The sequence below is a fragment of the Euprymna scolopes genome, chromosome 2 (genome assembly GCF_053919585.1).
Source record: "Euprymna scolopes isolate OS-2025 chromosome 2, ASM5391958v1, whole genome shotgun sequence".
NCBI classification, from domain to species: Eukaryota; Metazoa; Mollusca; class Cephalopoda; order Sepiida; family Sepiolidae; genus Euprymna; species Euprymna scolopes.
The window spans coordinates 87,042,911-87,060,216 of NC_136483.1; the positions used below are offsets into that span (position 1 = coordinate 87,042,911).

The window sequence follows — 17,306 nt, forward strand, 5'->3', positions numbered from 1 at the left end:
ATCCAAATGCTATTTTCTATCTATATAAGAGGCAAACACGTCCTACAATAGAGTACTACTGCCAGACCTGCGGAGATGACGCTCATAGTACCCGTTTTGTATGACAGAATACAAAATTGACTTAGAAATGCATTTGATGATGAGATCTAGTCTTTACAGAACTTTTCTACTAGACAAGCGATCGCTAGTTGTTTTGTTTTTTGTTTTTCTTTTTCTACCCTGTATTTTCATGAAACGGTTCCTCCTTATATGCGATTCGTTCCAAGATTGGATATTGTTGAAAACTACTATCAATAAGAAAGTTTCTAATTTTCATAAACCCAAAGTATTCTAGCTAATAGATGTCCTGTGTACCTACGTCTACCTTGGCTAGGTAACATCAGTGACCGAGTTGCTAAGCAAATTTATTTGTCTGTGCAACGGTGTTATTTTGCATCGAACCCGCATGTTGTTTTTTCAACTAGGCCTATGTTGCCGTCTTTTTGCAAAGATCTTCCCCCACCATAATAATTCTATTATTTATTTATTTAAATGTAGTTGCAGTGCGCACTATGTTGGGCGAACATCGCAACGATTAGATTTTCGTTTGAAACAGCATGTGCCTTCAAAGATTCGTTATGCAAATTTTTCACCCTCGGATGTTCTGAGTATTACGTATGGTTCTGCGATTTGCGACCATCTTATAAATAACCATGCATGTGCCACGAATTTCAGTGCTGATATGTTTACGATCCTTAGTAAGTCGCACTCTCCCTATCATTTGAAAATTTTAGAGACTCTTTTTATTAAGTCATTGAGACCTTCTCTTTGCAAGCAAAAAAAAAAAATCTTCTTGGACTTAATTTAGTATCTATTTAATTTTTCCACTGTTCATTTGTTTTTTTTTTGGGGGGGGTGTTCCTACCCCCGCCAGTTTCATAACTTTTTTGTTTGTTTTAAATCGTATTGTTCCCGATTTAGGTTTGATAACCGAGGAACGAAACCTGGTAAGCGAACCTTTATTTTCATTTTGTATTTTTTAAATTCATTATGGTTTTTGGTCTGCATTTAGCCGTTATAAAATTCTGTACTCCCCGGAAAATTTTCAATATATATATATATATATATATATATAGCAAACGATAAAATAAATTTATAAACCTAAAATTCTATATATAAAAAATTCGTTTGTTCTATATCATTTAGTTAAAACGCCAAGGAAAGAACTATATTGTTTGTAGTTTCGCAAGATATTTCTCTTTGATCAGAAGTTTCTTTGCCTTCATCAGACGTTTCTCATTTGATCCAGTGTAAATCCGTGTCGAGGGAATCTTATTTGAGCTCGAATGAATAATTGCTGAAATATTTAATGTTGTCGTTTTATCCAACTTTGTTCTCTTTAAATCCAATATCAAGAAATTCTGGCTATAAAAAGAAGTCACATGCACTAATTATAACTGAATATCTAATACGCGTTGGTTTACAAATATAAACTTCGTACTCGCTAGGAATCTTTCACGTTTTTTTCACGATTGAAATTCTGGCAGCCTATGGAATCCAGACAAGAGTTGTCAACGCAATTCATGTGATAACGCCGGGAGGAGATACAGATGAATTTAAGATAGGCACATGAGTTTTTCAGGGGGATTTGCTTTCTTTTTTTTTTCTATTCATAATTGTTCTCGATTATGCGCTTCGCACATCAATCGCCAGTAGTGATGGCCTTGCTTTGAAACAACGCCGTAGCAATAGGCAGCCTGCTCAAATGCTAGCGGATTTGGACTATGCTGACGACATTGCACTCATTGATGATTGTATTGAGTCTACCCAGGATCTTCTGAAACGATTCAAGAAGGCTTATCAAGACGTTGTGCTGTACCTCAATGCTCCAAAACCAAAATGCATGTATATAAATCGATCTTCAAACGTACCTTTGCTTTCATCGGATGGATTAGAAATTGACCGTGTTGATGATTTAAAATACCTGGGAGGTTATTCAGAAAGCGAACATGGTACGAATGTTAGGAATACGCTAGCATGGAATGCACTTCTTTCTTTAGAGAACGTATGGAACTTTCCAGTCAAGAAAGAAACCAAGACCAATGTCTTCAAAGCCTGCATAGAGTCAATCTTTCTGTACGGCTCAGTCATGGACGTTAAGCGTATCACGCAGAAAACATCTCGATAGTAAATATACAAGAATGCTTCGACTAGCCTACAACAAATCCTGGAAAAGTCAACCAACAAACAAGTCATTGTATGTCTCCCTACCTCGTGTTTTCAATATTGTAAGACAAAGACGTGTCGCACTTGCCGATCATATTAGTCGCCATGATGAATAGGAAGTAAAGCTCCTATTTTGGAATCCAGACGTAAAAAGGAGTATTGGACGTCCACATGTAACAATGAAATCTATTATTGAAGAGGAATCTGGTTTGACCGGAATTGAGCTGGTTGCTGCTATAGCCGATTGAGAACTCTGGCAGTCGGGATTTGTTTCCGTTTCACCTGTGCCTACTGGCATTGAATGAAACAATAACACACTAGGTGTAATACTTCCAGAAAACATCCTTATATTTTGTCTCATTTTACTTCAGTCCCCGTTCTCAAAAATCAAATGTACCTTTCCTGGGTTTAACACTTGGTTTCTGCATGAGATATAAAGATAGTTGATTGTTAAATTAAAACTCTACTTTACTCCCACAGCGCTGAGTTAGTAAGGAAGCTAAGCACATTAATTCTCCACTCCTTAATTGACCAGTTAACTACGTTAAAGTATATCATTCTTATTGTCCCTTGGTTTTATTAGATTTCGGATATAGAATTCATCTTATTTGACGGAGTATCCAGCCCAGTCCTGTAACTTGAAATAACAGGACTGGGTTGGATACTGAAGGTGTACCTTTCCTAACATGATCCAATTTATATCCTTGTCCAGAGGATTTTATATAGGTTTCGAATAATGTGTTATTGGGAATAGTTGGTCAGGGTTTACTTGTAGGGTTAAGTATCCCCCTGTCAGATTTTCCTGATTAACCTTTTGAAAACACTGGAGAAGGATGATGTCTAGTAGGTAATTCAAACTGTCTATTTAGTATAGACTAGCGAGGGGACGCCCGGCATTGCTCGGTAGTAAACTAAATAGGAAGATTTTTTTAAATTACTTTTGAAAGCATAATACAAGATTTCGTCTCGAACGAGGCTTTTTCAATCGATTTCTTTTAAAGAAAAAAAGCATATGGTTAGACTTTCTTAAAAATTTAATATTCATTCATAAATATATTTTAAAAAAATAAGTGCCATCCTATTTCTAATAATGCTATGTGAACAACGTGCTTGCACTTGAAAAGATTTAAAAACTGCCCCGCGGACTATAACCTACAGAGATTTTTAGATCTTCAAGGAATAAAAAAAATAATTAATAAAAAGAAATCACTTGGAAAGGCCTCGTTTAAGGCGAAAGTTTGCATCGTATCTTTAAAGGTAAATAAAAATAAATATTTCTTTTTTAAAAAAACAAACGTATATAATTTTGGCTTAAAAAAATCTATTCATAACGATATTAAAAAAAAAAAGTTTCACCATGTTCTTATGCTTATATTTTAATTCATGCAGAATGACTTGGGTGCCATCAGCTAGAATCGATACCAAAACATTTAGCGCCAAGTCCTGTTTTCTACCGCCTGAGCTATCGACAGATAGACAAGAAAGATTTAAAATTTAACCACTATAAGTAATGAAGGAATTTGCGCATGCGCAAAAGTAATCGAAATATGTCGGCAACTGGAATAAAGATTTTGAATTTCAACGTGCCCACATATTTCTGAACACGTTATTCATACAGCCAAACAAAGATTTTATTTGTTATAAACCATCATTGGTATATGATTACTATTTCCTGTTAATTTCAATGTTATGTAGTTGTAGAATTTATTGATTAAATCTCTTCACACAAAAACATGCACATACCTACATCTACTATTTTATTTATATAGAAACTAACGATTGAAACAAGTAAATACACCGCCGGACAACGTTGGGTCGATAAATCTAGTTGTATAAAAACATGGCTGTTTCGCGTGTATAATGTTTGTGATGTCTTATCTGCCACGATTAGTTCTGTCAGACGGCAAAAGGCTGGATAGCTGATACTCAGACAGAATGCAGTTCTATTTCGGTGTTTTTTCTCTCCTTTTACGGTACCAGCTACTCCGTCTCCCCTCTCACTGCCAGACGATGGTTATTATTACAGAGGAGCGTTCGTAGCCAGAAGGGTGGGCCCGTACAGGGTTCTGTGTAGAGGAGGTCAACTATTCGATCGGTCGACGAGGACGCGAAATGAGTGGAGTGAGATGGAGGGGAAAGGAAGGGAGTCGTCTCGTCTTTTTTGTTGCGTCTTCGATTAGACATAAGCGATGGTCTACTTCCCAAATCAATATTTCATACGATGGGACAATCAGACAATCATGGCGTAGATGCTTCGTTATAGGCGGCGCGATGAACCCAGAAAACACACGCATGCGCGCTGCGGATTATAGAATCGCATCGGATCGAATAGAATCGATTTTTTCATGGAAATCGCTCCAGACAAAGCATGAAACCACATAAGGACCATAAGGAACTAAATTAATAATTCAAAGTAAAAAATTAGGCAACAATAAATGTTAGATGTATATGAGTGACCCAGAAAACAACAATTTTCTCCCTTTGTCAGAAATATCACTTATGACATGTTAAGACTAAAGAACAAAAAAAAAAGGGAAGCGAGAGTTACGACGTTGCCGGAAGTAAACACAAAGTCTACTTCTTACTCTACATCAATTTCACACTAATGATATTGGGAAAGACATGAATCCACAATTTACTACCAAAAGGTATTTATAGGAGCTATGCTCAATTCAGAAATTATTTGAAATCCAGAATGAAATAATCATAAAATAATTAATATACGATAAAACAGTCAAATCACCATCTCCATATATCCTAGATCTTCTTTTGTCTGGAGAGACAATAGATAAACCACGTAGGCGTGTCTGAGTAAGTTTTCTGCAATGAAGCAAAAGTTGCATAATCTGCAACTCTTGCTTTGTTTTCGTCTAATGATAAAGAAAGTCTGTAATCTATAAAGATAGCGGCTATAGAAGAACGCTAAAAAATCTATTTTAAAATTAAAAATAATTCTATGTTGTTTTTTTGTTATATACAGGGTGTTTGGAATAAATTTGACAGCTTTATCAGGACAAAGAACAGGCATTGTAAAAATTTCCGAAATCGTGCTGCCATATATATGGCCCGTTATTAGCCACCCTTGTTAAACAAGGCTTAAGTACAGTAATTTGCAAGTCCACGCATGTATCTGAATTCAACCAGAGACTTATTAAAAAAAATGCGGAGGCATCACATCAATTTCTGATGACACGTATCCGAAAACAATGACAGTTTGGGGACAGTTAGTCTGAATGAACACAGAAAAGTGTTTAGGATCTTATAGAAGCCATCTGTTATTCTGCGTGTTGTGCTTTTGATCTTGGCAAACGTATTTTCATCGAAAAAGAACCAGGTTGTTTGTGATTCCGCAGGATGTTTCACTTTGCTCAGAAGTTTCTTTGCCTTCATCAGACGATTTTCGCGGGCATTTTTCTATGGGGAGTTAATTTCTGCGAGGCTTATATGAGGTGTTCCTTTAGTGTAAACTTCATGGTAAAAAATAAAACATTCAATCCTCCAGACAAAGCCCGAATTTCGATGCCAGAGTCCTGAGGAATTCTGCTGCGCAAGAGCAATCAGGTCTTCTGCTATGTTGCTTTCTTTTAGCCGCAGTTTCGTAGTCTCTATTGCAATTTTATAGTTCATGTTAGATTGGTTTTACAGTGTTCAGTGAGCATCGAGCAGCGACTATAATCTCTTTATTTTGATGGCTCGTGCGAATTATCATGATACAAATTATTCGCTCCCATGATCCAGGTGGCTTCCAGTTATCCATTCTTGCTATTATCCTTTATATAAATGAAGAAGGGGTTAAACTTTAAAATCAAGCCAAGTTTGTATGAATAAATTGAAAAAAAAGAAAAAAGAAAACAGAATCAAATGTTATTCTGTCAAATTTATCTAAAAAACTGTGTATCACTTAATCATTTCCATTAAAACTATATTAGTATTACGCATCTCAAATTAAGAAAATCACGTATGAAAACTCAAAACAAAGTATCTGGGTACCTTTACAGGAAAAGAAAGGACTTTTTTGCTTGTCGTGTTAGTCGGGAATATATTACGTTGGGTGGGTCTAAAAAATAACTTCAAATTTTATTGTTCCTGAACCATCGGCTAAGCTCCAACCATTTTTTCCATCGCCGCAATATTGCATTCATGTACCGTTTTTTTTTTTTGTTTTTGTTTTTTACAAGTGCTTTAATGTAATGTGCCATGAATTCACCCGAGTACTTTTTATTAAAGTTCTTGTAAAAAAAAAAAAAACGGTACAAGGATGCAATATTGCGGCGATGGGAAAACTGGTTGGAGCTTAGTCGATAGTTCGGGAGCAATAAAATTTGAAGTTCCTTTTTAGACATTGTCTAAGAGGGAGATATTTAATTTGAAGTTCATTTTAAGACCTTATCTAAGAGGGAGATATTTAATTTGAAGTTCTTTTTTAGACCATGTCTAAGAGGGAAATATTTAATTTGAAGTTCTTTTTTAGACCATGTCTAAGAGGGAGATATTTAATTTGAAGTTCTTTTTTAGACCATGTCTAAGAGGGAGATATTTAATTTGAAGTTCTTTTTTAGACTATGTCTAAGAGGGAGATATTTAATTTTAAGTTCTTTTTTAGACCGTGTCTAAGAGGGAGATATTTAATTTGAAGTTCTTCTTTAGACCCTGTCTAAGAGGGAGATATTTAATTTGAAGTTCTTTTTTAGACCTTGTCTAAGAGGGAGATATTTAGTTTGAAGTTCTTTTTAAGACCCTGTCTAAGAGGGAGATATTTAATTTGAAGTTCTTTTTTAGACCATGTCTAAGAGGGAGATATTTAGTTTTAAGTTCCTTTTTAGACCCTGTCTAAGAGGGAGATATTTAATTTGAAGTTCTTTTTTAGACCATGTCTAAGAGGGAGATATTTAATTTTAAGTTCATTTTTAGACCGTGTCTAAGAGGGAGATATTTAATTTGAAGTTCTTCTTTAGACCCTGTCTAAGAGGGAGATATTTAATTTGAAGTTCTTTTTTAGACCTTGTCTAAGAGGGAGATATTTAATTTGAAGTTCTTTTTTAGACCATGTCTAAGAGGGAGATATTTAGTTTTAAGTTCCTTTTTAGACCCTGTCTAAGAGGGAGATATTTAGTTTTAAGTTCCTTTTTAGACCCTGTCTAAGAGGGAGATATTTAATTTGAAGTTCCTTTTTAAGACCTTGTCTAAGAGGGAGATATTTAATTTTAAGTTCCTTTTTAAGACCTTGTCTAAGAGGGAGATATTTAATTTTAAGTTCCTTTTTAGACCCTGTCTAAGAGGGAGATATTTAATTTTAAGTTCCTTTTTAGACCCTGTCTAAGAGGGAGATATTTAATTTGAAGTTCTTTTTAAGACCTTGTCTAAGAGGGAGATATTTAATTTGAAGTTCTTTTTAAGACCTTGTCTAAGAGGGAGATATTTAATTTGAAGTTCTTCTTTAGACCTTGTCTAAAAGAGAGTTATTTAATTTGAAGTTCTTCTTTAGACCCTGTCTAAGAGGGAGATATTTAATTTGAAGTTCTTTTTAGACCCCGTCTAAAAGAGAGATATTTAATTTGAATTTCTTCTTTAGACCCTGTCTAAGAGGGAGATATTTAATTTGAAGTTCTTTTTTAGACCCTGTCTAAAAGAGAGATATTTAATTTGAATTTCTTCTTTAGACCATGTCTAAGAGGGAGATATTTAATTTGAAGTTCTTTTTTAGACCATATCTAAGAGGGAGATATTTAATTTGAAGTTCTTCTTTAGACCTTGTCTGAAAGGGAGATATTTAATTTGAAGTTCTTCTTTAGACCCTGTCTAAGAGGGAGATATTTAATTTGAAATTCTTCTTTAGACCTTGTCTAAAAGAGATATATGAGCGGTAGATACACATGCTTAGATAATACTTCACGACAATTTTGTGGAGTATAAGTCAAGGTTGGTTCCATCACTTATTTTTATTATATTTTTTCTAATTTTAGTTCCTTTGGTGTTTTTTCTCTGTTTTTATCTTATTCTATTACATAATTCGTAATTAATGTGAGGTTGTTTCCGCCTTCAATGATTTTTCTTAAAGTTTTAGTTTTTTTTTTTTTTTTTCATCATTGATGCTTTAGTCTACCCTTTGATTCCAATTTCTCCTGGTCTTTATTCTTCTTCTTTTTTTCGGGACTGTTTGTTTGGCCCTTGGTCAAGATCAAAGTGTAGTATCTGTTCCGGCAGATACTGCACTTACGATGATTTGTACCAGTCAATGGAGGGGAAACCCTCTATACTGGGACAATTATTATTTTTGGTAACCAGAGTGCCCCCTTTTTGCCTACTTTTAGGGGAGCTGGTTTTTACCTCACATTAAAAACGGCCTTGTGCCTAATTTGCTCTGTGGGGGAGCAAATAAATACCATCTGTTCTTAAGATGCTGCACTTCTATTTCTTGTTCTCTTTCGGTGGAGGAGAAATCCTTCACGACTGAGACAATTTTTATTTTTGTACCTTTTCTCCACGTTTAAAAACGACCCTGGTGTCTAACTCTGTCCTGCGGGGAGGCATAGTAAATAGGTACAATTATGGGTATCCTATTTACTTTCTTCATGTTCCATATTCCTTTTTGTTCTCTGGCAATTTGCATGCAATAGCTTCGTGTTTCCATATATTTGGGTAGCAATCTGTAATTTGGCAGTTTTCCCCCCTTTATTGTTAACAAAACGACTCTGCTAAACGCAAAGTTAAAGAGTTTAGCCAAGATCTTATCGAATCGGCTGCAGATTGTTATCGGAGATTTGATCGAACCAACGCAGAACTATGCTTTGAAGGGGAGGTCGATTTAGAACTTCTTGTACCTAATCCCTACGATCCAAGAGAGTGGGATAGAAGACGCCGTGGAAGTCACGATGATCCACTTGGATCAGCCAAGAACTTTCCATAGGGTCGACCGTAGCTTCCTGGCGTCTGCTTAGGCGGTGCATTTACAATTTAGCAGTTTTATTTTCCCCTTTATTGCTAATTATATTCGCATCTGGTTTTCTTGCTTGGATAAGTTTGTCTATTTGTACCTTCATACCTCAGATAATTTTGTGACTTTTACTTTTTCAGTACTGCGGTCGGCGTTTGTCAGTACCCTTTGTGTGCAGGTTCAAAATAGAGTCGTTTGAACAGTTCCCAATATATTGCCTTTCCCACGCAGTCGTGTCTGTTTTTTATTTATTTATTATTTTTGTGAGGGGGAGCGGTGTTCGTCGAATCCAAGGCTTTATATTTCTCTTTGAGAAGGGTTTAGTTTATAGCTAATCGCCTAAGGTGCCCCTACTGGAGAATTTCGATGTTCCTGATCGACATTATTGTACTCCAGAGTTCACTTGTAGTGCGCTGACTCTTGCAAATATTACCTAATCTCGTGTGTAACCTCCTAGAAAGAAGTTACCTTATAATAACAAACATGTAGTCTATTCCGGCATTAAATAACTTCAAAAAGGGTTTATATGTCGCGCAAATGCACTACCTAACCGATTTATACAATTGTTTATAATGGGCATGCAATTTCTGCATTAGATATTTAAAATAAGGGATTGATATGCCGTAAAATAAACGATCGAAACTAAATCGAAGAAAGGTGACAGGAATTGAAAGAAAGACGATTTATCCTCGACAACGAAAGCAAGAAGTTCAGTGATTACATACAAAGTCGGGGAAAGTTTTGCAGAATTGCTCAAAAGCTGCGTTGTCGCTTTCACTTCATTGATTTGCGGTTTCGCGCTAGATACAGGTGCCGCACGCAGATGCCGCACGCAGAGACAGAGACGACCAGAGTTTTGTTAGCCGGGTATCTGACACTACAATGTTACCTTCCCCCGCCCATCTGGCCTTTGAGTGTTGTTGTTATTGCTGCTGCTTTTTTGTTTGTATGTGTCTATGTTTGTTTTGATTTGTTTGTTTTACGGCATATCATCCTCAACGAATAATGGACTACCAGTTGCTATTCACATCCATAGTCACACCTTTCCGATTTGTACTAGTGCGTGAATAATCACATAATAGATTCAATAGACTTTCAACTAGGCATAGCCGATATCGTAGTCAGCGAATGTATCCATTTATCTAATTCATGGGAAAATATTTTTAAAAAGTGTGCATGCACGCGCGCATATACGAGTGCGCGGGCGCGCGCACGCACGCGTGTGTGTGTGTGTATGCGAGCGTGTCCGTGTGTTTGTATTTGTGAGTTATTTTATTTATTTATTTATTTATTATTTTTATATATTTATTATTTATGTATTTATTTATTTTGTCCGGTGATGTGAACGTGTTCTACTCGGCTTTCTTTCGGTCGGAGAGACAGATGGCTAAAAGTAGCCACGAACTAACGAGTCATTGGAAGGACAATAGAAATACAGCTCCAAAGTGAATAGAACGAAGGAGGAAGGATGGTTAGGGAGAGGAGGGAAAGCGGAGGAGGAGGGTCATGGGAAGGGGAAGAGGGGGCAATGACTAGTAAAGAGAAGGGAGAGGAAAGGGGTGGAAGAGGAAAGTTATGGGAAAAAAGAAGGGACAATAAATAATAAAAAAAGGAGGAATGGAATATAGGAGGAAGAGGAGACAAGATAATGATAATAATAATAATAATAATAACATCATCATCAACAACAACAACAGCAATAACAACAAATGGAAAAAGATACTGTGATAAAAAGAAACTGTGAAGATAGCCAGAGGAGAGAAAGGCATAAATCGGGAGTGAGAGAAGGAGAGAAGACGGAATATAAGAAAGAGAGAGAGAGAGAGAGAGAGAGAGAGAGAGATGCCCTCTTTAGTAGATACAAGGGCGACGTTTAAAGGAGAGGAGTATAGAATGAACGCGAAAAAAAAAAAGAGGATGCAGAAAGAAGAAAATGGTAAAAGATGAGGAGAAGACGACGACAAGGAAAAAGAAGAGAAGGAAAAAGTCCAGAAAAGGTTTCTATAGATGGCCATAAAAAAAGAGAGATGCAATAATATACGAGAGTAATTACAAAGGTAAAGCATCTTGTTTATTTTTTTAACTAAAAAAAGTTGAAGGGCTACGAAAACAGGAGTTATACTTTTAACGAGATATCTTTTGTGCTCCAGAATTTGTTTTTTCTACATAGTCACCACAATTCTCCATGCACTTTTTTTTTTACAGGAATTCAATAACACATCGCTACTTCTAACAGGGGTTGATTCCTTAGCATCTCACGCCGTCAATATCTGCAACATAAAAATTAAACTTGCACGTCATGAATGCATAAGGCAAAATAAAAACAGTAAGAATTACTTTTGGAATACCCTTCGTATAAGTATGGAGGGGATAAAAAAAAAAGAATAAGGAAGAAAAGGAACAAAATGAAGGAAGAAGGAGGAAGAGAAGTGGAAATAGAAGAAGAAAAGAAGAAGAAGAAGAGGGGAATAGAGGAGAAAGGAAAGAAACATAAGAAGAGGAGAATGAAAATAAGTTAGGAAGGCGTTAAAGAGAAGAAAAAGAGAAAGAAAGGATAAAAATGGAAATCATGTAAATAATAAAAACAAATAAACGGATGAGAGCTATAAAAAAAAGTAACGATAAAATAAAAGAAGTTGATAATAACGATAATAATAAAACTTTTGTTTTAAAAGTTGATGAGGTGGGGAGTATCTAGATTGCTTTAGAAAAGAGATGAAGTGACGGCATGGGAACGAAAAGAAAATAAATATATGTATTGCACGAAAGATAACTGGAAGAGGTGTAAATTTAAAAAAAAAAATAGAGAGGGCAAGGAAGAGTACTAAACGACAAGGAAGGAGTAAGACTGAAAAAAGCAAACGCAGAAGAAGAGTAAAGGATAGCATGTGTTTATATGTGTATGTTCTCTCTCTCTCTCTCTCTCTCTCTCTCAATGTGTGTGTGTATGTGTGCGTGCGTGAGAGAGAGAGAGAGAGAGAGAGAGTGAGAGTGAGAGAGAAAGAGAAAGAGACAGACCGAAACAGAGCCAGAGAGGAGTGGAGTAAAAAAAAAAAGGAAGAAAAAAAGAAATCGGGTGTAAATAGGAGCATGGTGTCGAAGCAGAAAAAAAAATAGAGAAAGGGAGAGAAGAGATAGAAGAGAAAGAAAAAGCCGAATAAGACAATATATATATATATATATATATATAAATAATAGATCTATGTGTTTGTTTAAATATTTAACCAATTAACTCTTAAACTACTGGTCACATAACACTGAAATTAACAGGAAATACAAATTATACATCAAGGATGGTTTATAACTAGTAAAATCTTTGTTTGAGTTAATGAATGAAGCATACAGACGTATATTGGCGTGTTGAAATGCGAAATGTTTTTTTTTTTTCAACTAGCCGACATGTTTATACGTCTTTCTGCGCATGATCACACAAAATTCATTATTTCAAGTGTGTTAATATTTAAGCTCCATTATCTGTATCTCGATACTAACATCGGTAGAACACGCATCTGGAACGTGAAATGTTTTGGTTTCGATTCTAGCTACAAAGTAATTTTTTCTTTTTTAACTTTTGCCAACATATTTTTGTATTAATAAATGCGAATCTCTGCATGATTTTAAATATATTTAAACGTATTTTGCGGCAAGCAATCAAAAGCGCTATCGTATTAATATATAGATTCTTGCATCATATTTTGAAAGAAGAAGCACGAAAAGATAAAAGATGAAACTAAAAAAAAATAGAACCAGTGCTACTGGAGAGACCTCTATAAAATAAAACGTACCTTCTGCTCCTACCTCATGGGGGATATGGAAAAAGAAGTCATTATGAATTAATGTTTCGTTCAATCAATAAGATAATTATTTATGAAGACGGGATATTCAAATATATCAAATACAACCTGGCAACGCCGGGTACTTCAGCTAGTAATAAATAAAGAAAAGTATCAACGTATAACACCTTCTTTCCTCTCCCCAAAGGCCAATCCTCCATGCATTATCACCTCCTTTTGGAGACGCGAAGAGATTAGTGTCGTCCGTTTCTTTCGTGTCGTGGAAATGATAAAGTTATGTCCTGTCAACTGAGGTAATCATGTCTTTTATGACGTTACCACTTCTTTTTACAAACTGCAAATAACTTATTACCTTTCGAAGTCTGGATGAGTCTATTATCTGTCGCCTGTGGTTTCACCTGGATGCGGAAATATCGACGAGACAGTCTATATTTACAACCGGATCAAAATTCCCATCTCAGGAAATGGAATACCCATTTCACGCTGGTAACCAGATAAAAAAAAAAAGAAAGTAAAACAAAAAAAACTCCCAGGCATTACTACCTTCTTTCGAATGGGGCAATAAGAGCCTTCATTTGTGAAGAAGTGTCACTGGAACTGTCCAGATATTTTAGTTCTCATTAACAACCGACCTTGTGTCTAGCTTTGTCCCCGTGGCAAGTAGAAGAGACAAAGAGTTCTTTCCCCTTTTTGTCTTTTTCTTGGAAAGAGCGAGTGTAAGAAATCCTGATGGAAGGCAGCGAGGCTGAAAAAAAAAAAAAAAAAAAAAAGACGTATAAATTCGACTGAGGATAAAGGGAGATAATTCAAAATCATATAAGTGTGTATGTATGTATGTGTTTCTCTCTTTTTATTTCAATTTTCTTATTGTTTTAGCTGAGGATAAGGAATCCTACAAAATACCAGACCTTCGCTTTCTATCCCAGACATTCCAATCGAGAGATTCTCTTAAGATTCTAATCGCACCATTAAGTGCATATGTTTCCCTCTCTCTCTCTCTCTCTCTCTCTCTCTCTCTCTCTCTCTCTCTCTCTCTCTATCTATCTATCTATCTCTTTCTCTCTCTCCCATTCTTTCTGTCTTGCACTTGGTTCATCGGATATATTAGCCAGATAGTTGTTGAAGTTCGTTTTCACTGGCCTTGTTGCCCCTATAATTACGAAAATTGCGTAAATTTTCCAAAGATTACAAGTTTTTTTTTTTTTTTTTTTTTAATGCCGTACATACGATTTTGGTATTTTTTCATTATTGTTTCACTCTTAGCTTTATTTTACACAGCATCGTTGGAGAATCTAACTTCTCTGATCCGTTTATCTGTGGATGTTTCCCTTGCATATTCCAGCAGCATACATAATATGCAGAGCGCCGATCACATTTTAAAATGCTAAAAAAATACAAAAAAATACTGATATTTATCGTACAGTAATTAAAATGAAGAGAATTAAAATACAAGAAAAAAAAAACACTTTCGGTAAGTTTCATGAATAAATATTTCTTTTGTAAAATTATTTATAGCAACAAATGATAACACGTTTTTTTTTGCTTTCTTTTTCTTTCGTAAAAAAAATGTTACTGTTTTAAGGAGGTTTTTTGGTAAGAAAAAAAAAATCATGACAAAATGTTTTTTTTTTGTCTACTTTTTTTTTTAGGTTTTGTGGAGAAAATTATCGGTAATCTGCCGAGGATCCCTAAGGAATTAACCTCTGCAAATGTCCCGCAGGAAATTTCTTCAGCCAATGACAATGTGTTCTGAATGGAAGGCACACCTTTCCTGTAAAATTTGAACAGTTGCAATGTCGTGAGACCACTTCTTCCAACAGATTAAACTGCATTAGCTGAGCGTTACACTATATTCCAGCGGTTTACGTAAGCTGCCGGAATATATCGAGGCAACATTTACGAAAGAATAGGTCGTCTTCTTCATAGAAAACAACTCATTTATTAACATTAAGGCAATTTACTAGACAATTTATTTACAAAAAAAAAAAAAAATGCATTTTTCCTCTTTATTCTTTAAGGCCTGCATACGAATACCTTATCTATTACCAGATAGGATGTTGACAGAATAATACGGGCGCACATGTTCAATACAATCTAGGATTAACTTACATTACATAAAAAAGAAAACAATTTCCCGATTTGTTACGAATACGGACTATAGTACATAATTTAACTACACATACGCATATTTCTTCTTAATTCCTTCCTAAAATCACGAATACCAATGAATTCCCCATTAGCAGAATCGTAAATATGTAGCAGTCATAAATTCAAAACGTATTTTCTCTCGCAGAGATAAGTCCCTGCAAGTCAATTTGGTCATTCACTGACACATCATTTTGCGGAGTGCATTGAATTCGTTTGTTACCTGAATAAATTTACGTCAACTTTTTTGGGAATCACAGTCGGTCAGCAGAAAGAACAACGCGGAAAGACATCTCTTTCTTTCGATAGTCTACCTCCTAAATCGATATTTCATACGATGGGACAACCAGAAAATCATGGCGTAGGAGCACAGATTTAGCAAAAAAAAAAAAAAAAAAAAAAAAAAAAAAAAGAAGAAATATGGTGAAAAAAGATGAAAAGGACAAAGGATGAGGAGAAAAAGGCGGAGAAAGTGAGAAATATTTTGAAAGTTTAAACTAAGAAGAAGAGAAAGAAGAAATCCAAAAAAGTTTATAAAGATTACCATAAAAATAGAGATACAGTTATATAGGAGGGTAGATCCAAAAGTGAAGTCACCTATTTATTTCTCTACTAAAAACATTGAAGAACTACAAAGACAGAAGTTATAGCATTAAACGGGGGGGGGGGCTTTTGTGTTCCAGGCTTTATTCTTTCTACATAGTCACCACCCTTCTCAATGCACTTTCGCCAGGAATTCAATGATGTATCTCTGCTTCTAACAGCGATTGCTTTCTTAGTATTTCACAGTCTTTCTGCTCCGCCCCTGTCCACTGGATGCTAATTGTCGACTACCTTAACCTGAAATTAACTGTTGGCAAACATCAACAACCGAAAAAGATGTCTATCTTTCCTTTCTTTACTTGGATATGGCTTGACTTTCCTCTGCCTATACTAAACGGTGCAATTAATTAAATAAATCATTTTGTTGCTGTTATAAAAAGTTTTTTTTCCTTCGTTTAGTGCAATAGTTTTCATTGCATACTATTAATACATAGCAATTTGTCTCATTTCTATGAATGGTGATCCCGATTTTATTTGAACACGTGACCTCCTGTTTCCGGTTATCAACAGAATAATACAGATGCATATATATCCGTAATAATATGTCGTACCATTGATGTACTTCTATAATTTGAAATGAATCTAAATAAATAAAAGAGAAGATAATCCGAGAAAGCATTACTAGTCACACACACACACACACACACACACACACACACACACACATATATATATATACATACGCGCTCACACATATATAAACACACATACAGACACAAGCACATACACACGCACACACACATACACACATATACACACATACTCACACACACACGCGCACGCACACACACAACACACACATACAACACACACACACACACACATATATATATACATACGCGCTCACACATATATAAACACACATACAGACACAAGCACAGACACACGCACGCACACATGCACACATATACACGCATACGCACACACACGCACACGCACACATGCACACACACGCGCACACGCACACAACACACACACACATATATATAAATACGCGCTCACACATATATAAACACACATACAGACACAAGCACAGACACATGCACACACGCATACACACATATACACACGTACGCACACACACGCACACACACGCGCGCACGCACACACACAACACACACATACAACACACACACATATATATATATATACATACGCGCTCACACATATATAAACACACATACAGACACAAGCACAGACACACGCACACACACATACACACATATACACACATACACACACACGTACACACACGCGCGCACACACACAACACACACACACACACACACATATATATATATATATATACATACGCGCTCACACATATATAAACACACATACAGACACAAGCACAGACACACGCACCCACACATACACATATATACACACATACGCACTCACACACACACACACACACACCACAAATGTTGTAAATCGTCATCCTCATCTTTCATGGTCCCTATAACTGTTGGCGCGCTAAAGATGATCTGGCAATAAGCTTTTCTCCAGCCCTCTCGATTTTCTGCTTTCCTGGGCATGTTGGCCAGCAGGAGCTCCGTCCAGTCTTAAAAGTTTTCCTCCCATCTCTTTCTTTGTCTGCTTCCGCTCCATACAGTTCATTACAG

The 17,306-nt window shown here is 35.8% G+C and overlaps 1 protein-coding gene across 1 annotated transcript; it reads left to right on the plus strand.

The window, feature by feature from the left end:
* Positions 1–1,744: 1,744 nt before the first annotated feature.
* LOC145240015 (uncharacterized) lies at positions 1,745–2,167 on the plus strand. Its single transcript, XM_080103619.1, has one exon. The coding sequence runs from the start codon at positions 1,745–1,747 to the stop codon at positions 2,165–2,167; it is 423 nt and encodes a 140-aa protein (XP_079959745.1).
* Positions 2,168–17,306: the final 15,139 nt, after the last annotated feature.

Coding starts and splice junctions, on each gene's coding strand:
- LOC145240015 (XM_080103619.1), top strand. CDS start 1,745: ATGCTAGCGGATTTGGACTATGCTGACGACATTGCACTCATTGATGAT.